We start from the raw sequence: 27,620 nt of genomic DNA on the forward strand, positions 1-27,620 counted from the left end.
CCCCTAGTGGTTGAGAACCACTGCAATATGCTCAACTTGATTTCTAGTGACAAATGAACTAGAAATGTCAGCCACAATTTGGATTATCTTGACAATATGTGGTCATTAGACAACTATTTAAAACATTTATCCTGGGATAACGCCTACATTTTTTATTTTTAAAAACTCAAAAGCAGTGTGCAGATCTCGAGTAAAGTAGTATGCTAGTATCCCATCCCAAACACAGCAAAGGACCACAAACAAACCCGTCTGCAAGCACTCTCAGATTTATGACATAAAAGAGAAACGAAGCAAGATAGAATATGAATCATTGCATATTTCAAGAAGACATCCTATTCATCTTATTCACTCTAAATATTAAACTGCACACAGAAGGATCCTCAAATCTCAGTTCGCTCCGCCTAATTGCTCTGAAGTTCAAAAGTAGCACACGAGCTGAAGAGCTGAATGTTTTGAAGTGCACATATTTTATGCAGCGGTTGCACAAACATCAGAAACAGCCCCGCGGATCCATCTACACAAATATCCCTACAAACGCCAACAACTACGGGCCTCCTTTAATTATATATACGGAGGCCAAACCGATAATGTTTCAAAGAATCCAGGCAGAAAACACCAGGAAAACCATCCCTGTCTGAAAGTGATGCAAAAACAACATGGAAACAAAAAAGTTCTCCATGTCGACCGATGGAAATAACAGATATTGGGTGCAACGGTTGACCGATATATCGGGAAACCCGATTATTAATCATCTGATATCTGGTGGTTTTGTGATTATCAGCATCAGAGGTGTTAACTTAGCATAAAATAAGCATTTTAAAAAGCAATCTGTAGATCGGTCAACCACGAATGTGTGTATATACAACCACCACATGCACTCGGGTCTGAGCCCAGCTGCATTAAGGGTAGCCTCAAAAAAAGAACGAGATAGAGAGAGATAGAGAAAGCTGTGACTGTTGTTTTCTTCGCTCCATCATCATCCACTCGGACTGACTCGGAGTCAGCGAGGACCGTCGCTCCCTGTTCAAGCCGCCGCCGAGAGGTCAAAGGTCTCTCCAGCGGTCAGAAACGCCTCCGAATGAGGGGTGTGTGCAGTTGTGTGCCCCGCAGCGGACCGACCCGCACCGCACCGCCTCAGTCCTTCAGGTTGTCCTCGCCGACGCCCTGAGCGGACAGTTCTCTCATCACGTTGTCCAGGTAGTTGGGGTCGGGGTAGCCGTGGCCGGTCAGGTTGGAGCCGAACTCGGTCTTGTGGTGAATCTCGTTCCACACGACCGTGTCCGACTCTCCCGTGGTGCTGGACGTCCCGATGGTGAAGATCAGACGACGGTCCCACGCCATGATTAGCAACTTCAACACCTTCAAATAAGACAATATTCAGTCATATCATCAATTCAGCTTCATGAGAACAACATTTGAACATTTGAATTAAATCAACAGAAATGAATAGAGAATATACACGGTTCAATGACGGGGCATTTTTTGTCCAAAGGACTTAATAATAAAAACAAAGATATGACATGCAAAGTATGTAAGGTAGTGCAACTAGATCTCTTTTATTGAATCCAAAAGGTTTTAATTATATTTTGCTTCATATAAAGGGATTTTAAAGATTTTGAAGTGTCATTCGGTTTAACTGGACTCCAATACAGGAATATTTAATTTGTGATTAAAACATCTTAAAATGTAATAAATTTGTATGTTTTTATTCTGGCATGATTTTATAACCTCATTTATCAACATAGTGCAAAATGGTATTAAAATTATGTGTAGAAGTCGTTGCTTTGTTATGAGAAAGAATGTCTGGAAAAATGAATTTCACTATTTAATTATATTTTGCTACATAAAAAAGGGATTTTAAAGATTTTGAAGTGTCAAAAGGTCATGTGGTTTAACTGGACTCCAATACACCCATTTCATTTGTGATTAAAATATCTTAAAATGTAATAAATGTATGTTTTTTTTTATTTTATAACATTATATATCAACATAGTGCAAAATAGTATTAAAATTATGTGTAGAAGTTGTTACTTTGTTATGAGAAAGAATGAATTTCATTGATGTCATTCGGAGTAACCGATATAAAGGGACCATTTTGGATCAAGTCATGTGATCAATATCATGTGACAGGATGTGACATCATTCAGACACCTGCAAAGGACCACATGGTCATGAAACAAAGTAACTAACTCTCTCTTAACTATTTGATAAATTCACTTGATCATACTCATGTCCCGAAACATCAGGTCATTCAGTGCAACCGCTATAAAACATGGAAAATGTTGTAATATTTTAAAAACTTGAACTAAATCTAAAATGTTTGACTGTCCTTTTGATAGCTAAATTGTTAGAACATATTGTCATTCGTCAAAACCGAATGACTTTTTTAGTGACAAATCTTGTAAAAAAATGACAAAAGCAGTGATAATTGATTATAAAAACCACATAATCTCATTGTTAACACTTAATAAAACTGTAAAATTAATTATATCCCCATAATGTTTTTTTTTTTACATTTTTAAAAACCTTATTCGTCAATGAACCACAAACAGAAATATTGAGTAAAATAGTTTTTGAAAAAGTGTTTTTGAAAGAAATTAATACTTTTATTAATCAAGAACACATTCAATTGATCAAAAGTGACAGTAAAGATATTTATAATGTTACAAAAGATTCTATTTCAAATAAATGCTGTTCTTTAGAACTTTCCATTCATCAAAGAATCCTGAGAAATAAAATGTATCAGTTTCCACAAAAATATGAACTGTTTTCAACACTGATAATAATCATAAATGTTTCTCGAGCATCAAATCATCATATTAGAATGATTTCTGAAGGATCATGTGACACTGAAGACTGGAGTAATGATGCTGAAAATTCAGCTTTGATCACTGGATATAAATTACATTTTATAATATAATCACAGCTATTATAGCTATTATAAAATGTAATAATATTTCACAATTTTTGAGCTAATAAAACATTAAAACATCTTAATGATTCCCAACTTTTGAATAACAGTACATGATGGTTGGCAGCAACAGAACTACTTATTAAAAAATAAATAAATAAAATGCATTAATTACATTTTATATTTTCATATAGTCTTGAAAAACAACAGTAAGTTGATATGATTCAGATCAGATCTTCAATCTCACCTTCCGGCCTTTCTCGTTGTCCGGTAAGTAGCAGTGTCGAGGAAATCCCCGCGCGCTGTACTTTTTCCCAGGGTTGGGATGCTCCGTGGTCTGGATGAAACACACAGAAAACACAGGCGGTCACACTTCACACTCCGCTCGCTCAATTAGCGCGCAGCAGAGAGGAAGAGGCTAAGGATGCCCTGAGGACTCGTCGGCGCGTGTGCCGTTCTTCAGAGAACAGAAGATCTCTCTGATCACATCACAGCTTCACATGTGCGGATCAAAGGCATACGCAGCAGAAAACCATTACTGCAGTGAATGAAGCATTATACTCCATCCCTCTCATCTCACACAACACCAGCGCATGCCTTCACTGGAATACGGCCTGCGGCGAGAATATTAATGAGGATTTATCACGGAAAAAAGGATTTTTCTTGCTCTTTTGAAATAGTTTGAAGTGACGTACTTGAACTGTCACACTCTCACGTTGTTTATTAATGGTGTTTATTATATAATTATTGCTAGCAGAAGGTCGTTCACATGCAGAAGTCTTAAAGGTGCAGTGACACAAGTACTTGAGAGGGACAAAAATGATCACGTAAAGCTAAATTATTACTGTTTTAGTGCAAGAATCCTTTCCTAAAACTGTAGGGGAACAGGGTTAGTTAAATAAAACTAAAACTTAATCCATAAAAAAGACGTTTCTGTTACTTGAGATAAAATAAAAATTAACTGAAGCAATTAAATAATAAACAAAAATTAAACTTGTTTTATTTCAGCTAGTCGCCAAGGCAACATGTCTCATTTTCATTTAGTTTAACTTGTTCTAAAATAACTAAAACTTAAATAAAAATTAATAAAAACTGCATTAGACATATTAAAAAAAAAACAATTAGTAAAAAGAAACACACACAACAAAGTTACTAAAAAAATGAAAATGGAAAATTGACAATAATTTAAAAAAATATATGTATACACACAATTTTAATATATATACACACTAACGTTTAATTTTTTTAAAAAAGAAATTAATACTTTTATTCAGCAAGGATGCATTAAATTGATCAAATTAACAATACAAACATTTATAGTTTAACTTGTTGTAAAATAACTAAAACTTCAATAAATATTAGACATATTTCAAATAACCCTAACCAGTAAAAACAAACTCACACAACAAAATTATTAAGAAAAACAATTACAATGAAAATGTAAAAAAAATTATATATATATATATATTATATATATATATATATATATATATATATATATATATATATACATTTTTTAGCAATTTAAAAAATATATACTAAAGTCTTTTATGTTTATTTTTTTTTTTTTTTAGTTTTTTTTTAGTTTTAGTTATTTTAGTACATCAAATTAAACTAAATGATACTAAGAAACATTGCTTTGGCAAATAGCTGAAATAAAATAAGTTTAATTAGGATATATATATATATATATATATTTTTTTTTTTTTTTTTTTTTTTTTTTTTTTGGATATATTTTTTTTTACATTATTTTAATTATTTTTTTAAAGTTTTACTAACTATAGTAAAACAGTAAAGACGTTTATAATGTTACAAAAAAATCTATTTCAAACAAATGCTGTTCTTTAGAACTTTCTATTCATCAAAGATCCTGAAAAAAAAGTTTCCACATAAATATGAACTGTTTTGAACATTGATAATAATCATAAATGTTTCTTGAGCAGCAAATCATCATATTAGAATGATTTCTGAAGGATCATGTGACACTGAAGACTGGAGTAATGGTGCTGAAAATTCAGCTTTGATCACTGGATATAAATTACACTTTACTATATATTCACATAGAAAACAGTTATTTTACATTGTAATAATATTTCACAATTTTTACTGTATTTTTGATCAAATAAATCTAGCCTTGGAGAGCAGAAGAGACTTTCAAAACATCAAACAATTTTACAGACTCCAAACTTTTGAACAGTATTCTCAATGAGACTAAAATAACTGGCATAAAAACACATTTCGTGCCATGATTATGATCATATTATGGATGGAATATGTTTATCGAGTTAATCTGGTGACGTGGGAGCCCAGAAAGCGAGTGGGAAGCCGATCATGAGCTCTGCTACTGTCCCCATTGAGCAGGAAATCCCCGCTCAGCCACTTCCTGTCTCACATATGGCAAAACACGGTGACCATAAGCCACAAGCCCACAGGTCATTCTGCAGAAACAGCTTGACATATTAAATATTGGTGCAAAGCATTTCTCTACAAAAACTGGGCCAAAGAACAAATGCTCCAGTTTTTACAAACGTGTCCCTCATTAACATTTGAGTCTGTAATTACAGTAATATCCGACACCAACTTTTAGTATGTATATTTTTAATCGTACAGAATACAGTTTTGTTATTTGTCACGTTATTATGTGTCTTGTTTGTCCGGTTCCTACTCTTCGTCTCCTCGCTGTATTAGCAAACAAGCACAATTTGACAAAAACAAAAAATATAAAAAAGATTTTATTCTCTCTATATAGATTTTAGCTGACATATGGTATTATTAAAAAGACACTGCAAGAAATGATTTTCTTCCTCAATATTTCTGTCTTGTTTTCCAGCACAAATATCTAAACATTCTTAAAGGGGTCATGAATTGAGAAATCAACATTTCCTTGAGCTTTTGATATATCAGAGGCCATTGTATTATAAGTTTCAGAACTGAAATCTTCCTTGTTAGTCCAATAAAAGCTTTTATTGACACCAGACCCAGAGAACGACTCGACCCTGAATGTGTCTATAGATCGGTGAAACTCCGCCTCCACAGAAGAAATCAACGCCTACTTCATCACTGCAGCGTTAGCCCCGCCCACTGGTGTGTTAGTGAGAGAAGAGCGATACAGGACTGAAATAACATTATTATCCTAATGCAGGAATATGATTATTTATTTTCAACAATGTGAATGTCTCAGTTGAACTTTATTTATTTGTATTCGGTTCATTTCACTGTGGATTCTTTGATAAATCAATCGCATTATCAGACTTTTACGATATGGACTCGACGGTAATGCAACAACATGTCAGTAACTGTGTTCATTCTAATGCCTGATCTGATATTAATGATTCATGTACAGTCAGATGATCTTTATCTGTGTGTCAGTAAATCAAACCAGCGACTAAACGCTCAACTTCACCTCGTTTCTCTTAGTAGGATGAAAATCAAAGAACGCTCCCTTTACAATCGCTGGAGCTGTCAATCAAACAGCACGAGTTTATCAGTGATCCGCACCAAAACTCACGTTTTATTCATCAAATCTCTTAGTTACATCATGTTTGCACTGTTAGTTATGATGAAAGCATTCGTTAGTGTGCAGAAATTGACGAGATCACTGCTTTCATGAGCTCAACAACATGTCTGTGATCAACTACATGTTCATCACTGCAACCTTTCATGCCACGATCTCAATATAATGCTTTTCACGATTAGATAACCTTGAGAGCTGTAATTTTAAAAACGTGCTAAAAGTTTTTGAGAGTAATGCTTAGCTATTTTATATGCAAATATGTCAGCCAATCACAGCAGTGGGCGTTTCCACTGAAGTCTCACAGAAGACACGCCCCTTAAAACAGAGCGTTCAAATCAGAGGATAAAATCAGTGTAGGAAAAATGCCTTTTATTTCTAAATTATGGCACTTTTTGATGTAAAAATTATAGTAACATTATAAGTGCACCCCAGGAAACATTATAAAACAATAAAACAATGCAGTTCATGACCCTTTTAAATCAAGATACATTTACTAGAGAAGCAAAATGACTGAAGATATTATGAAAAAAACAAAAATATCCATAAAACAAGCACAAATATCTGCTAATGGGGTCAGAAAAATGATTTTTATGACTTCATTGGCAGATATTAGTTCTTGTTTTAAGCACAAACTCACTTTTTTCCAGTAAACAACACTTAATATCTTCAGTCATTTCTCTTCTCCAGTAAGTGTATCTCGATTTAAGAATGTTGGGATATTTGTGCTGGAAAACAAGATAAAGGAAAACATATTTTTTGCAGTGTTGATAAGGAAAAGACAGATTTCACTGAATATACCTGTATTCCAGCGGGAATGTCATAGACGATACGGATAGTCTTGGTGTCGGAGTGTCCAGGCAGAGAATGAGGAATGACGTGGTACTCCATCTTCCCAGGGGGCTGCGTGCCGGTTTTCTCCCCATAGATGGCCTTACAGGTGGGACACTGCAGACTGCCGTCCTGAAACACACATGAGCAACATTCAACCACAACAACACATGAAGAAGACTGCAGTACTATCACAACAACATTTCTGCAAAGAAAATGTCATAGTATTGTGGTTGATCTTGGAACTGGTTTGGTTCAAGTCTTTGAAAAACACCCCTGTATGTACAATGATATGAGTCTTCTCATGCTCTGACCTTATTGCCGTTGTTGTACATGGCCACCAGACACAGGAGATGGTACATGTGACCACACTTTCCCAGTTTGCCGACCAGCTCGGGTTTGATGCCCTTGTAGCTCAGCACTCCCTCGTATCCGGACGCCGTGGCCAGTCTCTCCATGCAGATGGTGCAGTCCTGACGGATATCAACAATGAGTAACACCGACAGACATCTGCTGCCTCAGTCATTAGCTCTGCTAGTAAACAAGACAACGCTCTGCTGGTCACATGACACTCATAAATCACATGTGTGCAGGAATCACCTCATCTGGGGCCGTTTTGACTTTCTCTGTGTACCGTCGAACTACATCCTCTGGGTTTTTACCTGAAGAAAGAGACGAAACAAGCAAATGATTTAGATCCCAATCTTACAGACTGTGGGCTCGTGTCGTGTGTTTGTGTAGGGCTTGATCTTGATATCGGTACACTTTTTTACATTTATGCGTTTTTGTTAAAACCATAATTTGCTTGCTTGCATAAATAAAATAAAATAATAATAAAATAATTCATAATTTGTCTTTTGTTAAAATAATTTGTTTCTTATTTTACTTGTTAAAATAAATAAATAAATAAATAAATAAATAAAGCCATCTCTATATGCTTTTGTACAGAGTTAAGCTGTTAAAGTGTTCAAATAAAATAAAACAAAAAATAAAATAAAAAATACTAATATATGAAAAATGTACAAAAATATACAAAAATTAAATAAAAAATAAAATAAAATAAATATTCATAATTAATTCATAATTTATATATTTTTGTTAAAACCATAATTTGCTTGCTTGCATAAATAAAATAAAATAATAATAAAATAATTCAGAATTTGTCTTTTTGTTAAAATAATTTATTGTTTCTTATTTTACTTGTTGAAATAAAATAAAAAAAATTAAAAATAAATAAATAAAACCATCTCTATATGCTTTTGTACAGAGTAAAGCTGTTAAAGTGTTCAAATAAAATAAAACAAAAAATAAAATAAAAAATACCAATATATGAAAAATATACAAAAGATATACAAAAAATAAATATTCATAATTAATTCGCAATTTATGTATTTTTGTTAAAATTCATTAATTGGTTCTTATTTTATTTGTACGGAAGAGGATTAGGGCCAAGAAATAATAAAAAAATAAAACCATCTCTGGATTAAAGTTGTTAAATTTCGAGAAAAAACTCGTTAAATTTCGAGAAAAAAATCGTTAAATTTCGAGAAAAAACTCGTTAAATTTCAAGAAAAAAGTTGAAATAAAATGTTGAGAATAAACTTGTTAAATTACGAGAAAAAACGTATTAAATTTCAAGAAAAAAGTCGAAATAAAATGTTGAGAATAAACTCATTAAATTACGAGAAAAAACTTGTTAAATTTCAAGAAAAAAGTCGAAATAAAATGTTGAGAATAAAATAGTTAAATTACGAGAAAAAACTCGATAAATTTCGAGAAAAAAGTCGAGATAAAATGTTGAGAATAAAGAAAAAATGTTGAGAATAAAGTCATTAAATTACGAGAAAAAAGTTGTTAAATTACGAGAACAAATTCGTTAAATTACGAATTTGTTCTCATAATTTAACGACATTTTCTCGTAATTTAATGACTTTATTCTCACCATTTTCTCTCAACTTTTTTTCTCGAAATTTAACAACTTTTTTTCTCATAATTTAACAAATTTGTTAATCTCGAGATGGTTTTATTTTTTTATTATTGCTTGGCCCTAATCCTCTTCCGTATATTTGCATGTAAAATAAAATAAAATAAAACCATTTCTATATGCCTTTGTACAGAGTTAAGCTGTTAAAATGTTCAAATAAAATAAAACATAAAAAATAAAATAGAAAAATACTAATATATGAAAAATATACAAAAATAAAATAAAATAATTATTCATAATTAATTCAGAATTTATGTATTTTTGTTAAAATTCATTAATTGGTTCTTATTTTATTTGTACGGAAGAGGATTAGGGCCAAGCAATAATAAAAAAATAAAACCATCTCGGGATTAAAGTTGTTAAATTTCGAGAAAAAACTCGTTAAATTTCGAGAAAAAAATCGTTAAATTTCGAGAAAAAACTCGTTAAATTTCAAGAAAAAAGTTGAAATAAAATGTTGAGAATAAACTTGTTAAATTACGAGAAAAAACTTATTAAATTTCAAGAAAAAAGTCGAAATAAAATGTTGAGAATAAACTCATTAAATTACGAGAAAAAACTTGTTAAATTTCAAGAAAAAAGTCGAAATAAAATGTTGAGAATAAAATAGTTAAATTACGAGAAAAAAATCGATAAATTTCGAGAAAAAAGTCGAGATAAAATGTTGAGAATAAAGAAAAAATGTTGAGAATAAAGTCATTAAATTACGAGAAAAAAGTTGTTAAATCATTATTTGTTATGATTCATTAATTGGTTCTTATTTTATTTGCATTTTATTTAATAAAATAAAATAAAATAAAAAAAACATTTCTAGTTAAGCTGTTAAAACATTAAAATAAAATAAAAGAATACTAATATAAAATGTAACAAAAATAAAATAAAAAATACACAATACATAATAAACAAATAAAATAAAACAATAATAAAATAAAATAAACAGTGAGCTCCAGTATATTTGACAGGGACGATACAGAATAACATCGCTGTGCAGTTCTGGATAAGAGATGCTCTATAGTTAACAGCTAACAGCATTTGTCTCTGGTCAGGCTTTCACCAAGAACTTCAGAAATATATGATGGCAGACAGAAGTGTGTGTTTATTTGACTCCATATGACGGACTCCAGCTTTTAAAGCTCTTAATTTTCTAAACCGACAGTGTTTCTACTTTACTTATTAATCCTTTTTACATTGAAAGATGCTAAAGAGAAGATCTGCCAGATTTATTTATCAAATGTAGTCTTCAAACTATAGTAAACACAGTAAACACACACACACACAGCGTGCTTCAGTGTTTATTCCTCAAAGCGTCTTTATTCTCGTGACCTTTAGTGCAGGAACACACACCTGCTGTCACACTTTCAATACACTATTGATTCCTGCTACTTGATTTTTGCAGGGACGGCAGCGCAAAAGCAAATCTGTGTGTGTTGAGCAGATCTTTGGTAACATGGTTGAGATGTTGTAATGCGGTTGTGTAAGAGAAACCTTGTCACTTTCCATCGTTGCTCGTTTCACACTCTGTGTGTAAAGTCTGTTCTGCTCACATCAGCAAAAAAGTGAGACAGAGAATCAATCGCAAGACACACACACACACACACACACACACACACGGCCTCTGATGCCTGACCTTTACGAAGGTGTTTTTTCTTGGTCTTGCGTCGGATGCTGTTGATTCCCGGCACTGGTTTCAGGTCGCTCTTGTTGATCGGCGGTGGATGGAGGATGGGTTTAGGGGCTCGAGTCAAACACACGGGGAGTCCGGCAGCGCACATGAGGATACCTGTGATACCTGACACAAACACACATATATGTGCTTTCATTTATGCTATACATGTAAAAACTAAAAATTATACTGTGCCAATAAAGCAGTTTTGTATCTGATATAACTTTTTCTTTATTTATTCCTATTTTATGTCTTTTTTAAAAACTCATTCATTGGAACTTGTTTTAATTTTATATTAAAATAAAATTTAAAAAATAATAAAAAATAAATTTCCATACACCTTGGTACAAAATTAAGCTGATTATTTGCAAAATAAAATAAAATAATAAAATAAAATAAAATAAAATAAAATAAAATAAAATAAAAACCTTTGTACAGAGTTAAGCTGTTTACTTGCAAAATTAAATTAAATTAAATTAAATTAAATTAAATTAAATTAAATTAAATTAAATTAAATTAATTTCTATACACCTTGGTACAGAGTTAAGCTGTTTAGTTAAAAAAATAAAATAAAATAATAAAACTATTTTGCTATACTTTTATAGAGAGCTAAACTGTTTACTTGTGTAATAAAATAAAATAAAAATAATAAAATAAAATAAACAATTTTTATATACCTTTGTACAGAGTTAAGCTGTTTAGTTAAAAAAAAAATAATAAAACTATTTTTATATACTTTTGTACAGTTTAGCTGTTTACTTGCAAAATAAAATAAAATAAATTATAAAATAAAATAAACAGTTTTTATTTCTTTGCAGAGTTAAGCTGTTTACTTGCAAAATAAAAATAATAAAATAAAAGAAACTGTTTTACATGAAACTGTTTACTTGCAATATATATATATATATATTTTAATTGTTGTATATTGTTATACAGAGTTAATAATTACTTGCAAAATAAAATAATTAAATAAAATAAGCTGTTTTATATACCTTTTATATTTTACTTGTGTAATAAAATCAAATAAAAATAATAAAATAAAATAAACAATTTTTATATACCTTTGTACAGAGTTAAGCTGTTTAGTTAAAAAAAATATATAAAATAAAATAAAACTGAAATAAAAGCAATAAAATAAAAATTAAATAATTGTCATATACCTTTGCAGAGTGAAGCTGTTTACTTGCAAAAATAAAATAAAATAAATTTTTATATACCTTTGTACAGAGTTAACCTGTTTACTTGCAGAAACACGTAAAATATTAAAATAAAGTTGTTGTTTTACGCTAAACTGAACTAGATTTTAGTACCTGCTAAGGCAGGATGGACGGGCCCTGATCCAGTGAGGTTCTTCACAGGAAGTGCAGGAACCCTGAAAATGACAGACATCAACAGTCAAGGATCCATTTTAACTCAAACATTTGCAGCTGATAAACCATAAGTGACGATTCAACAGTCTGATGATGAGAAATCAACATACAGTACGAATAAAACACCAGTGAATACAGCCTAAAACTCACAACCTTCCTCATCTGTTCACCAGTGGAACCGTCCAATCAAATTAAGCTCTGAACGAACCAATCAGCATCCAGTGACAAACACTGAAGCCACCATCAGGTCACACATGTAAACACAAGGCTAAAGATGTGCAAGCTCGTGTTAATCTGAACATCATCTTAATTACATCAGCGGGGTGGAAGAAGCATCATTACAGCTGATCGGATCACATGAGGAACAAAAACTAATTAATAAAGAACAGAAAATGAGACTTTCATCCCTGAGGAGAGAAGATTAGCCTATCCAGCACATAAACAGGCATTAATCTCAAATCAAGTGTTTCGTCTGGAGAATCTCATTGTTGTTCGCTTAAAAGCCCTGATAGTTTCAGCCACACGACCGAGAAATGAAACCAGATAGAGAGCGATGATGATGATGATGATGCATTTATAGATCAAATATGATTAGAAAGTGAAACTAGTTTTTATTTGTTATTGTGTCTGAAAGAAATGCTATTCTAGGATGCAGGGAAATAATAATAAAAAATAAATAATAAAATAAAATAAAAACAGGAAAGAAAGAATGAAGGAGACTAAAAATAAAATAAAATAAAATAAAATTACAGGAGAGAAAGAATGAAGGAGATGGAAAATAAAATAAAATAAAATAAAAACAGGAAAGAAAGAATGAAGGAGACTAAAAATAAAATAAAATAAAATAAAAAAATAAAACAAAATAAAATAAAATAAAAACAGGAAAGAAAGAATGAAGGAGACTAAAAATAAAATAAAATAAAATAAAATAAAATAAAATAACAGGAGAGAAAGAATGAAGGAGATGGAAAATAAAATAAAATAAAATAAAAACAGGAAAGAAAGAATGAAGGAGATGGAAAATATAAAATAAAATAAAATAAAATAAAATAACAGGAGAGAAAGAATGAAGGAGATGGAAAATAAAATAAAATAAAATAAAATAAAATAAAATAAAATAAAATAAAAATAGGAAAGAAAGAATGAAGGAGATGGAAAATAAAATAAAATAAAATAAAATAAAATAAAATAAAATAAAATAAAATAAAATAAAATAAAATAAAATAACAGGAGAGAAAGAATGAAGGAGATGGAAAATAAAATAAAATAAAATAAAATAAAATAAAATAAAATAAAATAAAATAAAATAAAGTAAAATAAAATAAAATAAAATAAAATAAAAACAGGAAAGATAGAATGAAGGAGATGGAAAATAAAATAAAATAAAATTACAGGAGAGAAAGAATGAAGAAGATGGAAAATAAAATAAAATAAAATAAAATAAAATAAAATAAAATAAAATAAAACAAAATTACAGGAGAGAATGAAGAGAATGAAGGAAACTGAATATAAAATAAAATAAAATAAAATAATGAGAGAAAGCATGAAGGAGATGGAAAATAAAATAAAATAAAATTACAAGAGAGAAAGAATGAAGGAAACTGAATATAAAATAAAATAAAATAAAATAAAATAAAATAAAATAAAATAAAATAAAATAAAATAAAATAAAATAAAATAAAATAAAAACAGGAGAGAAAGAATGAAGGAGACTGAAAATAAAATAAAATAAAATAAAATAAAATAAAATAAAAACAGGAGAGAAAGACTGAAGGAGTCTAAAATAGGTCATCTAATAAATACAATTATTACATAACTCAATTAATTAATAAAAAAATAAAAAAATAAATGATGCATAAAAAATAAAATGATTAATAAAATGAAATTAAAATAAATAAAATGATTCTGCTCCATTGGCCTATACATTCAGATGAATAATTAAGATGTTTGAAATGTACATCTGATAAATGGATTACATAAATCAATAAAAAAATCTTTGCACAGAGTTAAGCCGTTTACTTGCATGTTAATATAAAACAGCATAAAACAATTTCTATACACCTTCATACAGATTTAAGCTGTTTCCTTGGAGTAAAATAGAGCGTCTCATAACAATACGCATCAGGAAACAGTCGCGCTCGTCTCGTCTCATCTCTTATCTCTCGTCTGTTATAGATCTCAAACTCTTTCTGGTTTCCACATGCAGCGAGTCAAAGCCCTGCTGCCCTGATCGAGCCACCAAACCAACATGAGAGCCATCCTACCGTCTGTCCTCCTCTGAGTCTTCATCCGACTCCATCGTCTCTCCTGCTCTCATTAAACACTAAACAACACCAACTTCCTCTTCTGGTCTCACACACATTCACTCTCACAGGAAATGAAACAGGAAGTCAGTCGCTGTGTTGAACTCTGAAGCCTGTTAGTGTTCATTTAAGCCAAAAATAAGATAACACTGAACTAGATCAGATGTTCTAAAGCTTTTTAGAAAATTAATCCGCTTCAAATACCCTTAGGAAAAGTACTGTACCACTGTACTAAATGATTAACATAGAGATATATCTGAATTACACTGTTTAATACTACTAATTATACATAGGTCTATATTTGTTATTGAAGGCCAATGGCACTAAACTATGAATTCAGATTGAATGATTCGGCTGAAAGTGGCCTATTGATTACGTTATGATGAATAATGAAGATATCTGAAATGTACATCTGGACAATGGAATTATTCAGTAATAACTCAATGAATTATAACAGCATGACAAGACATAACATAACATAACATGACAAGACAAGACAAGACAAGACAAGACAAGACAAGACAAGACAAGACATGACATGACAACATAACGTAACATAACATGACAAGACATAACATTAAATGACAAGACAATGTAACATGACAAGACATTAAATGCCATAACATAGCATAACATAACATACCATGACAAGACATAACATAACATGACAAGACATAACATAACATAACATGACATAACATAACATGACATAAGACAAGACATAACATAACATAGCATAACATAACATGACATACCATGACAAGACATAACATAACATGATATAACATAACATAACATGACATGACATGACATAAGACAAGACATAACATAACATACCATGACAAGACATAACATACCATGACAAGACATAACATAACATAACATAACATAACATAACATAACATGACAAGACAAGACAAGACATGACAACATAACGTAACGTAACATAACATAACAAGACATAACATTAAATGACAAGACAATGTAACATGACAAGACATTGAATGCCATAACATAGCATAACATAACATACCATGACAAGACATTAAATGCCATAACATAGCATAACATAACATACCATGACAAGACATAACATAACATGACATTACATAACATAACATAACATAACATGACATAAGACAAGACATAACATAACATGACATACCATGACAAGACATAACATGATATAACATAACATAACATAACATGACATGACATAAGACAAGACATAACATAACATAACATGACATAACATAACATGACATAACATAACATGACATAGCATAACATAATATGACATACCATGACAAGACATAACATAACATGATATAACATAACATAACATGACATGACATAAGACAAGACATAACATAACATAACATAACATACCATGACAAGACATAACATAACATAACATGACATAACATAACATGACATAAGACAAGACATAACATAACATAACATAACATGACAAGACAAGACATGACATGACAACATAACGTAACATAACATAACAAGACATAACATTAAATGACAAGACAATGTAACATGACAAGACATTAAATGCCATAACATAGCATAACATAACATAACATAACATAACATGACATAAGACAAGACATAACATAACATAGCATAACATAACATGACATACCATGACAAGACAAAACATAACATGACATAACATAACATAACATAACATAACATAACATGACATGACATGACATGACATAAGACAAGACATAACATAACATAACATAACATAACATAACATACCATGACAAGACATAACATAACATAACATGACATAACATAACATGACATAAGACAAGACATAACATAACATAACATAACATACCATGACAAGACATAACATAACATGACATAAGACAAGACATAACATAACATACCATGACAAGACATTAAATGCCATAACATAGCATAACATAACATAACATAACATGACATAAGACAAGACATAACATAGCATAACATGACAAGACATTAAATGCCATAACATAGCATAACATAACATAACATGACATAAGACAAGACATAACATAACATAACATACCATAACAAGACATAACATAACATGACATAAGACAAGACATAACATAACATACCATGACAAGACATTAAATGCCATAACATAGCATAACATAAGACAAGACATAACATAACATAACATAACATGACAAGACATTAAATGCCATAACACAGCATAACATAACATAACATAACATGACATAAGACAAGACATAACATAACATACCATGACAAGACATAACATAACATGACATAACATAACATGACATAAGACAAGACATAACATAACATAACATAACATAACATACCATGACAAGACATAACATAACATGACATAAGACAAGACATAACATAACATACCATGACAAGACATTAAATGCCATAACATAGCATAACATAACATAACATAACATGGCATAAGACAAGACATAACATAACATAACATGACATAAGAGAAGACATAACATAACATAACATAACATGCCATGACAAGACATAACATAACATGACATAAGACAAGACATAACATAACATACCATGACAAGACATTAAATGCCATAACATAGCATAACATAACATAACATAACATGGCATAAGACAAGACATAACATAACATAACATAACATAACATGACAAGACATTAAATGCCATAACACAGCATAACATAACATAACATAACATGACATAAGACAAGACATAACATAACATACCATGACAAGACATAACATAACATGACATAACATAACATGACAAGACATTAAATGCCATAACATAGCATAACATAACATACCATGACAAGACATAACATAACATGACATAACATAACATGACATAAGACAAGACAAGACATAACATAACATAACATAACATGACATAAGACAAGACATAACATAGCATAACATAACATATAACAAGACATAACAAGACATAACATTAAATGCCAAGACATAACATAACATGACAAGACAATGTAACATGACAAGACATTAAATGCCATAACATAACATAGCATAACATAACATAACATAACATAACATGACAAGACATAACATAATATGACAAGACAACATTAAATGCCAAGGCATAGCATAACATAACATAACATGACATGACATAACATGACAAGACATAACATGACATAACATGACAAGACATAACATTAAATGCCAAGGCATAGCATAACATGACATAACATGACAAGACATAACATAACATGACATAACATGACAAGACATAACATTAAATGCCAAGGCATAGCATAACATAACATAACATGACATAACATGACAAGACATAACATGACAAGACATAACATGACAAGACATAACATAACATAACATAACATAACATGACAAGACATAACATAACATAACATGACAACATGACAACATTACATAACATGACAAGACATAATATTAAATGCCAAGGCATAACATAACATGATAAGACATAACATTAAATGACAAGACATAACATAACATTAAATGACAAAAAAAACATAACAACATGACAAGACATGTATAACATAGGCTAACATAACATAACATAACATAAAAAATGATTCTTCTCAATTTGCCTGTTTATTACATTATTATGAATAATTAAGATGTTTAAAATGTACATCTGATCCATGGAATTATTAACTAATAACTCAATGAATAATAAAATAAGATAAAATGAAATGAAAAATTCTGCTCAACTGGCCTATGGATTATGATGAATAAATATGTTTGAAATATACATCTGATCCATGGAATTATTAAATATCAACTCAATCAAATCAAATGAATAAATAAAATAATTAAACAATATGCCAGATGGGTCTCACATTAATTTTTAACTTCAAAATTTCTGTATCCATAATGCTCACATTAACAAATAAACATGAAAACATTAATATGCAACATAAAATAAATGCACAGATCACTGACACAAAAATAAATCATTTAACCTCAAAACTCTTCAGATATAATAAATCTCACAAACGTTCATGTTCAGATCAATAGTAAAGATTAGTAAGAGCATATATAAGCTGAATAAATGATTTGAAATGAGATTTAACACAACCTGCAGTCAAGAGGAAAACTGGAATATGGTGTTTTGGTGAAAGTACTTCAGATCCTGTACCATAGTAAGTTTGTGTAAGTGGTTTGGGCATCAGAATCTGCCCTCTAGTGGTGGTGCAAAATCACACCGTAATCAGACTGGGTTGTGCAACACAACTTCCTTCTGTCTGAACTGTGTGTGGAGGCGCTGCTGTACATGTGAGGCCTCAAAACTTCAAAACCAGAAGCGTTTCTAGCATTTCATCATCAGAAAAAAACTGTCCCCGTATTTTGATACTTTTCTTTTTATACTGTTACTGATATGGGATATAAAGTCGTTCACAAGCTGCAAGTGCAAGAAAGATCTGCTTCAATGCTGAAAAACGACATTTCCAAGTTTTGTTTCCTAAAAGGGATTGAAGGTAAATATCATCTGACGCTCTTTTTGTTTTCTGATTTCTGGTACTATTTCAATGTAATCACTAGAAATGATTCAGTGCGTGAGTGAACTGTCCGAATGAATCAAACTGAATCGCAAACAATTCCAGTGCATTGTGCAAAGTTGTGTGTGTTTCAGAGTGTGAATGTGTTTGACTGATTTACCGTCTCAGTGAAAAACGCTATTGATTATTTCTCTGTTCAAGACCATCAATCTCTACAAAACTTTAAGGCATCAATTCATCAATTCTGTGTTCATGTCACACAGCTGAGAGATCGACAGTGTTTTGTGCACGTGATGCTTGTTTATCTCATGCGATCTGCTTGAGTGTGTGTTTGTTTATGCACATGCACAGGCAGTGTTACACACGTGTGTGTGTGTGTGTGTGAACCACGCTCATCCTGTGTGTGGAACCGCTCGCCTGGGAACAAAGCAAACTCGTCTGTCTTTACACTCTTTTTCTTTCTGCCTCTCTCCGTATCTGCGCTGCTCTCTGTGATTCTGCTGAAGAGTGTTTGTGGTTTCAGAAATGTGGTTTCATCGTCACTTCACATTTCCTAGGATTTACACCCCTTCATTAGATGCTTTACTGTGTGTGTGTGTGTGTGTGTGTGTCTCTGCTGAGGCTCCGTTTTGCCTTGATCCATTATTCATCTTCCCCCTGTGTATCACAGCCTGGATGGCAAACGATTCACACACACACACACACACACTCGCATGCGGTTTAACTCGACCGAAGACACACTCAAACTATGATTTTCACACGCTCAGAGGAAAGGACAGGATTTATAGATGCATTACAGCAGCACTGCGTGTGTGTGTGTGTGAGAGAGAGAGAGTGTGAGTGTGTGTGTTTTGTGACATATCAGGACACAAATGTGTATAATGACACAGGTATTACAAGGAGAGGGTGACTTATGAGGACATTACCCCATGTCCCCATTTTTCAAAAGGCTTATAAATCATACAGAATGAGTTTTTTTGAGAAAAATGTGCACAGTTTCCTGTGATGGGTAGGTTTAGGGGTAGGGGGAGAGAAAATACGGTTTGTACAGTATAAAAACCATTACGCCTATGGAATGACCCCGCAATTCACTAAAACAAACCTGTGTGTGTGTGTGTGTGTGTGTGTGTGTGTGTGTGTGTGTGTGTGTGAAAGAGAGTGTGTGTGTTTGACTGATTCACTGTCACAGTACAAAAGGACACTATCGATTATTTCCCTGTTCAAGACAATCAATCTCTACAAAACTGAAAAGCACCAATAAACAAAGAAAAGAAAGATGCAATGATGTGTAAACAGCTCAAAATACAGATATTCAGAAGATTCAAATATAACGATAGAATGTTAAACGATAGATATAGCGATAGAACTATAGATAGATAGATAGAACGATAGAATGATGGAATGATACATCGAACGAACAAACAAACGATAGATAGATATAGAATGATAAATAGATTGATAGAACGATAGAACAAACGATAAATAGAACGATAAACAGAATGATAGACCGAACGATAAAATGACAGATAGAACGAATGATAGAACGATAAATAGAACGATAGATAGAACGAGATGTATAGAAGAACAAACGAACTAACGAATGAACGAATGATAGATAGATAGATAGAGAAACGATAGATATAGTGATAGAATAGATTGATAAAAAGAATGGCAGAACGATATAGACCAACGAACGATAGATAGAACGATAGAATGATTGATAGAATGATAGATAGATAGATAGATAGATATAGTGATAGAATGATAAATAGATTGATACAATGATAGAACAAATGATAAACAGAACGATAGAATGATAGATAGAACAATAGATAGACGAACGAACGAATGATAGATAGATAGATGGAATGATAGAATGATAGAACGAATGATAGAATGATAAATAGAAGGATAGATAGAACAAACGAACTAACAAACGAATGAACGAACGATAGAGAGAACGATAGATATAGTGATAGAATGATAAATAGATTGATAGAAAGAACGATAAATAGAATGATAGACGAACGAACGAACCATAGATAGAATAATATATAGAAAGATAGAACGATAGATAGACAAAACAATAAATAGAATGACAGAATGATAGATAGACAAACGAACAAATGAAAGATAGATAGATAGAATGATAGATAGAACGAACGAACGAATGATAGAACGAACGAACAATAGATAGATAGATAGATAGAATGATAAATAGATTGATAGAATGAACGATAAATAGAACGATAAACAGAATGATAGAATGATAGATAGAACGATAGACGAACGAACTAACGATAGAATGATAGAACAAATGATAGAACGATAAATAGAACAATAGATAGAACGATAGATAGAACGATAGATGGATAGAAGAACAAACGAACGAACGAATGAACGAATGATAGATAGGGAAACGATAGATATAGTGATAGAATGATAAATAGATTGATAAACAGAATGACAGAACGATATAGACGAACGAACGATAGATAGAACAATAGAATGACTGATAGAATGATAGATAGATATAGTGATAGAATGATAAATAGATTGATAGAATGATAGATAGATAGATAGATAGATAGATAGATAGATAGATAGATAGATAGATAGATAGAATAATAGAACGAATGATAGAACAATAAATAGAAGGATAGATAGAATGACAGAAGGATAGATAGAACAAACAAACGAATGAACGAATGAACGAATGATAGAGAGAACGATAGATATAGTGATAGAATGATAAATAGATTGATAGAAAGAACGATAAATAGAACGATAGACAAACGAACAAACGATAGATAGAATAATAGATAGAATGATAGATAGAACGATAGATAGACAGAACGATAAATAGAACGACAGAACGAATGATAGAATGATAGAACAAACGATAGATAGATAGATAGATAGATAGATAGAACAAACGATAGAACGATAAATAGATTGATAGAAGGATAGAATGACAGAATGATTAATAGATTAATAGAATAAATAGAACAATAAATAGATGGAAGGAAGGAACGAACGCTCGATAGATAGATAGATAGACAGACAGACAGACAGACAGATAGACAGACAGACAGACAGACAGATAGATAGATAGATAGATAGATAAATAGATAGATAGATAGATAGATAGATAGATAGATAGATAGACATATAGATAGATAGATAGACAGACAGACAGACAGACAGACAGACAGACAGACAGACAGATAGATAGATAGATAGATAGATAGACAGACATATAGATAGATAGATAGATAGATAGACAGACATATAGATAGATAGATAGATAGATAGATAGATAGACAGACAGATAGATAGACAGACAGATAGATAGATAGATAGATAGATAGATAGATAGATAGATAGACAGACATATAGATAGATAGATAGATAGATAGATAGATAGATAGACAGACATATAGATAGATAGATAGATAGATAGATAGATAGATAGATAGATAGATAGATAGATAGACAGACATATAGATAGATAGATAGATAGATAGATAGACAGACATATAGATAGATAGATAGATAGACAGATAGATAGATAGATAGATAGATAGATAGATAGATAGATAGATAGACAGACATATAGATAGATAGATAGATAGATAGATAGATAGACAGACATATAGATAGATAGATAGATAGATAGACAGACATATAGATAGATAGATAGATAGATAGATAGATAGATAGATAGATAGATAGATAGATAGATAGATAGATAGACAGACATATAGATAGATAGATAGATAGATAGATAGATAGATAGATAGATAGATAGATAGATAGACAGACATATAGATAGATAGATAGATAGATAGATAGATAGATAGATAGATAGATAGATAGATAGATAGATAGATAGATAGACAGACAGATAGATAGATAGATAGATAGACAGACATATAGATAGATAGATAGATAGATAGATAGATAGATAGATAGATAGATAGATAGATAGATAGATAGACAGACATATAGATAGATAGATAGATAGATAGATAGATAGATAGATAGATAGATAGATAGATAGATAGATAGACAGACATATAGACAGATAGATAGATAGATAGATAGACAGACATATAGATAGATAGATAGATAGATAGATAGATAGATAGATAGATAGATAGACAGACATATAGATAGATAGATAGATAGATAGATAGATAGATAGATAGACAGACATATAGATAGATAGATAGATAGATAGATAGATAGACATATAGACAGATAGATAGATAGATAGATAGATAGATAGATAGATCAGGACAGTTTTGTCATGTTGTTAAACAGAAGAATCAGTGTCACGTAATCATGTCTTACCCAGGAGGGATGGATCCTCGGCTCGTCGTCACCGCGATCCGCTGCGTTCCCGGCCGGTTCAGATTATTCTGTCCGTTAATAGTAAGCGTGTGATTGGTCGGAAGCGTCACCAGCGCAGGGGCGCATGGGAAATTCCCCCCGTTCATCTCCATCTTCCCAGCTCCTCCTCCAACGGCCTTTATGTTGTTATGGTGTCCCCTGGCAACAGTTGTCGTGGGCGACCAGAGGGAGGAGCCAGCGAAGGTGTTGCTCTGCCTCACGACAGCGGCCGTCTGATTGGCTCCGCCCTCCGTCCCGTACAGTTTCCTCCTCTGCTGCAGGGCCAGGATGGCGTTGGACGCGGCCCGTGTGCTGTGGACCAGCATGCACTGCTGGCAGGTGCACGGGGTGCCCGAGTTGGTGCCCACGGGCCAGGACTGGGATTTGGGGATGGATCCGGCGATGAGTGGATACGCAAGGTCCATCCGCCGGCGAATGCGCCGCTTCCTCTGGCTCTGCCGGTTGGTTTGCGACATGCCGTCGAAGTCCACCAGGTAGCTGAAGCCCAGCGAGCTCAGGTCCAGCCAGGGGTGCTGCTTCTCGTAGGCGTTCTGGATGCTGACGCACAACTCCATGTCATATGGCGTCCAGGATCCACAGTCGTTTTCCCACTCCCATACGATGCCCTTGCCCGGAGACGAGGACGGGTCGTAGAAATTGCGCTGCACGGGACGCATTGTGCCTATAGGAAGAGAGAGAGAACTAATGAAGAACTAATGAACCTTTAATTAATGCAGTGTAAGATAAAAGCATCTGCCAATGTAAAGAACTTTAATTATTTTTCAATCCATTCTCACTCTGCAATTAATGATGTTCTTCTTCAGTGTTTCTGTCTTGTTTTCCAGCACAAATATCTAAAACATTCTTAAATTACTGGAGAAGCAAAATGACTGAAGATTTGTTTAATGAAAAATGTATCAAAATGAAGTGAGTTTGTGGCTAAAACAAGAACAAATATCTGCCAGTGGAGTCAGAAAAATAAACATAATTCAAAAAGAAAACAAGATTATTTTTCTGACCCCATTAGCAGATACTAATTCTTGTTTTAATCATAAACTCACTTAATTTAGATTTTTTTTTTTTTTTTTTATTAAGCAAGACTTAATATCTTAAGTCACTTTGCTTCTTCAGTAAATGTATCTTAATTTAAGAATGTTTAGATATGGTGTGATATAAAGTCGCATTAAATTTAGAGAATAAAGTTGTTGTGTTGAGAAGAAACTTGTTAAATTTCAAGAAAAAGTTTAAATAATGCATTGAGAATAAAGTCATTAAATTGAGAATAAAGTCGTGTTTTGAGAAAAAAATAATTAAATTGAGAAAAAAGTTGAAATAAAATATCGAGAATAAACATTAAATTTGGAGAATAAAGTCATGTTTGTTTTGAGAAAAAAAATTGTTAAATTTCGAGAAAAAAGTTTAAATAAAATGTTGAGAAAAAACATTAAATTTGGAGAATAAAGTCATGTTTGTTTTGAGAAAAAAATCGTTAAATTTCGAGAAAAAAAGTTTAAATAAAATGTCGAGAACAAACTAATTAAATTGAGTATAAAGACATTATTTCGAGAAAAAATCGTTACATTTCTAAAAAAGTTAAAATAAAATGTTGAGAATAAACTCATTAGATTATGAGGATAGTCATTGCGTTTCAAGAAAAAACTTGTTAAATTTAGAGAAAAAAGTTGAGATGTTGAGAATAAACAAAATTTTGAGAATAAAGTCATTATTTCACAAAAAAACGTACAATTTTGAAAAAAGTTAAAATAAAAAGTTGAGAATAAACATTAAATTGAAAAATAGAGTCGTGTTTATTTCGAGAAAAAAACTTATATTTCGAGAAAAAAGTTAAAATAAAACGTTAAGAAAAAAACATTAAATTTGGAGAATAAAGTCATGTTTGTTTTGAGAAAAAAATCGTTAAATTTCGAGAAAAAAGTTTAAATTAAATGTTGAGAACAAACTAATTAAATTGAGAATAAAGACATTATTTCGAGAAAAAAGCATTAAATTTCGAGAAAAAAGTTGAAATAAAATGTCGAGAACAAACATTAAATTTTGTGAATAAAGTCGTGTTTGTTTTGAGAAAAAAATCTTTACATTTCGAAAAAGTTAAAATAAAATGTTGAGAAAAAAATCTTTACATTTCGAAAAAGTTAAAATAAAATGTTGAGAAAAAAACATTAAATTTGGAGAATAAAGTCATATTTGTTTTGAGAAAAATCTCATTAAATTTAGAGAAAAACGTTTAAATAAAATGTCGAGAACAAACTAATTAAATTGAGAATAAAGACATTATTTCGAGAGAAAAAAATCTTTACATTTCGAGAAAAAAGTTAAAATAAAATGTTGAGAATAAACATTAAATTAAGAATAAAGTCGTGTTTATTTCGAGAAAAAAAACGTACATTTCGAGAAAAAAGTTAAAATAAAATGTTGAAAATAAACTCATTAAATTGAAAATAAAAACATCATTTCGAGAAAAAAATCATTAATTTTCGAAAAAAGGTTAATAAAATGTTGAGAATAAACTCATTAAATTTTGAGAATAGTCATTGCGTTTCAAGATAAAACTCGTTAAATTTCAAGAAAAAGTCTAAACAAAATCTCGAGAATAAATATTAAATTTTGAGAATAAAGCCATGTTTTGAGAAAAAAAGACTTTCAAGAAGAAAATTGAAATAAAATGTTGAGAAATAAATAAATGAAATGTTGCAGAGAATCATAAGGCTGCTGTCTCAGATGAGTGTTTGATAAGGAGCTCCAGACAGGACGGATAGTGCGACTGCAGGGACGTGACGGGAGGAAGATGGGCAGAGGAAGAGGAAGAGGAAAGGTGAAGGAGAGCAGCACTAAACTGTTTTACAGCTCATTACAGTCACACACATGAGATCATCACACACACATCCAGCACGAATGACCTTGAGTTTTCACAATCCAACCCTGACTTTCCCACCCAGGGCGGATCATAACGGCATCACTGACCTGAGGTCAGACCACAAAGTGCCACATCCTTAAACTCAATCTGAAACGTTTCGTTACGGCTGCGAACTTTTGCACCAAGTATTTCCCAGTTCCTTATTGGGAATGAATTATTGACAGTGGTTACAGGTGAAGATTCATACACCAAATCAAAGTAGTAAAATGAATCATTCATTGTCATATTATGATAAAAGAGGACCAACTTATGTGATTTACAGCTTTAAAACATGTAAGTTTGTTATTGCATCTTATAAATGAACCCATAGGATATGAGAATGCGCTGCATAACAAGAATTACTGTCCACGGATCTGGAGATTTCAGTCTCATTTCCTGGAATTGCATGACTAGATAAAAGTTTCCCGCAGGCCTTATCGTGATGGACTGACTCTTCTACAGTCTCAATGTGACTTACGGAAAGGTCACGCGTGTAAACGTGAACGCACACACCATATAACACACACATAAATATGCAATGAGCTGTTACAACAGTAAACCACTTCAGTTCCATGGGCTGTGAATCTGTCAAGTGTAATTGTGATTAGGGCTGTATATATAACAGGACGTTCTGTTCTCAGACTTCAACTGAGACCAGCACTTGAACACAGAGTTAAGGAAAACACACACACACTTTCTCCATGTCCTTCCTGTATGCACTGGTCACATCCTGCCGGATCCTCCGATGATTTTATCCTCATCTGTCCTCTTCCCTGAACCCAAACCTCACACTTTCCCTTTACACTCGCTTCCGGTCACTCATCCTGTCAGTCTGTCTGGACCGTGTGTCGTCTTCTCTGTCTCGGTCACACGCCATTTCTGACATTTGCATTAAGTTTGGTCCGATTTGCAGCTTATTCTGGTTAAGACTCGCACACTTATACAGAAAGAGAGCATCTGGCTGACCTGGAAAAGTCATGTACATTAATAAAATCATAAAGATGCATGAGCATTTTTAGTGCAGTTTACATATGTATAAATGTCTGTAGTGATGTTATGGGTAGAAACAGAGAGTAATATACAGTTAGAATCTGTGAAAATGTGCAAAATTTGAACAAAATAAGAGAGATCATACAAAATGCATGTTATTTTTTATTTAATACTGTCCTAAGTAAGATATTTTACATAAAAGATGTTTACA

General features: G+C 31.8%; 1 protein-coding gene across 3 annotated transcripts in view; it reads right to left on the reverse strand.

Moving 5' to 3' along the window:
* Positions 1-250: 250 nt before the first annotated feature.
* The window catches only part of dtx1 (deltex 1, E3 ubiquitin ligase), a 46,017-nt gene continuing 18,647 nt past the window's right edge, over positions 251-27,620 (reverse strand). For 2 of the 3 annotated variants that reach the window (XM_048209684.1, XM_048209685.1), the window contains exons 3-10: positions 23,467-24,187; positions 12,211-12,272; positions 10,865-11,026; positions 7,854-7,915; positions 7,568-7,726; positions 7,224-7,385; positions 3,159-3,248; positions 251-1,359 (exon numbers count right to left, since the gene is read on the reverse strand). In XM_048209684.1, the coding sequence (XP_048065641.1) occupies positions 1,135-1,359; positions 3,159-3,248; positions 7,224-7,385; positions 7,568-7,726; positions 7,854-7,915; positions 10,865-11,026; positions 12,211-12,272; positions 23,467-24,187 (1,643 nt within the window). In that variant the 3' untranslated portion in view covers positions 251-1,134. Of the gene's footprint in view, positions 1,360-3,158; positions 3,249-5,047; positions 5,591-7,223; positions 7,386-7,567; positions 7,727-7,853; positions 7,916-10,864; positions 11,027-12,210; positions 12,273-23,466; positions 24,188-27,620 lie in introns of those variants that run through there. The other variant, XM_048209686.1, reaches the window with a different exon arrangement.

The sequence above is a fragment of the Megalobrama amblycephala genome, linkage group LG12 (genome assembly GCF_018812025.1).
Source record: "Megalobrama amblycephala isolate DHTTF-2021 linkage group LG12, ASM1881202v1, whole genome shotgun sequence".
Classification (NCBI taxonomy): domain Eukaryota; kingdom Metazoa; phylum Chordata; class Actinopteri; order Cypriniformes; family Xenocyprididae; genus Megalobrama; species Megalobrama amblycephala.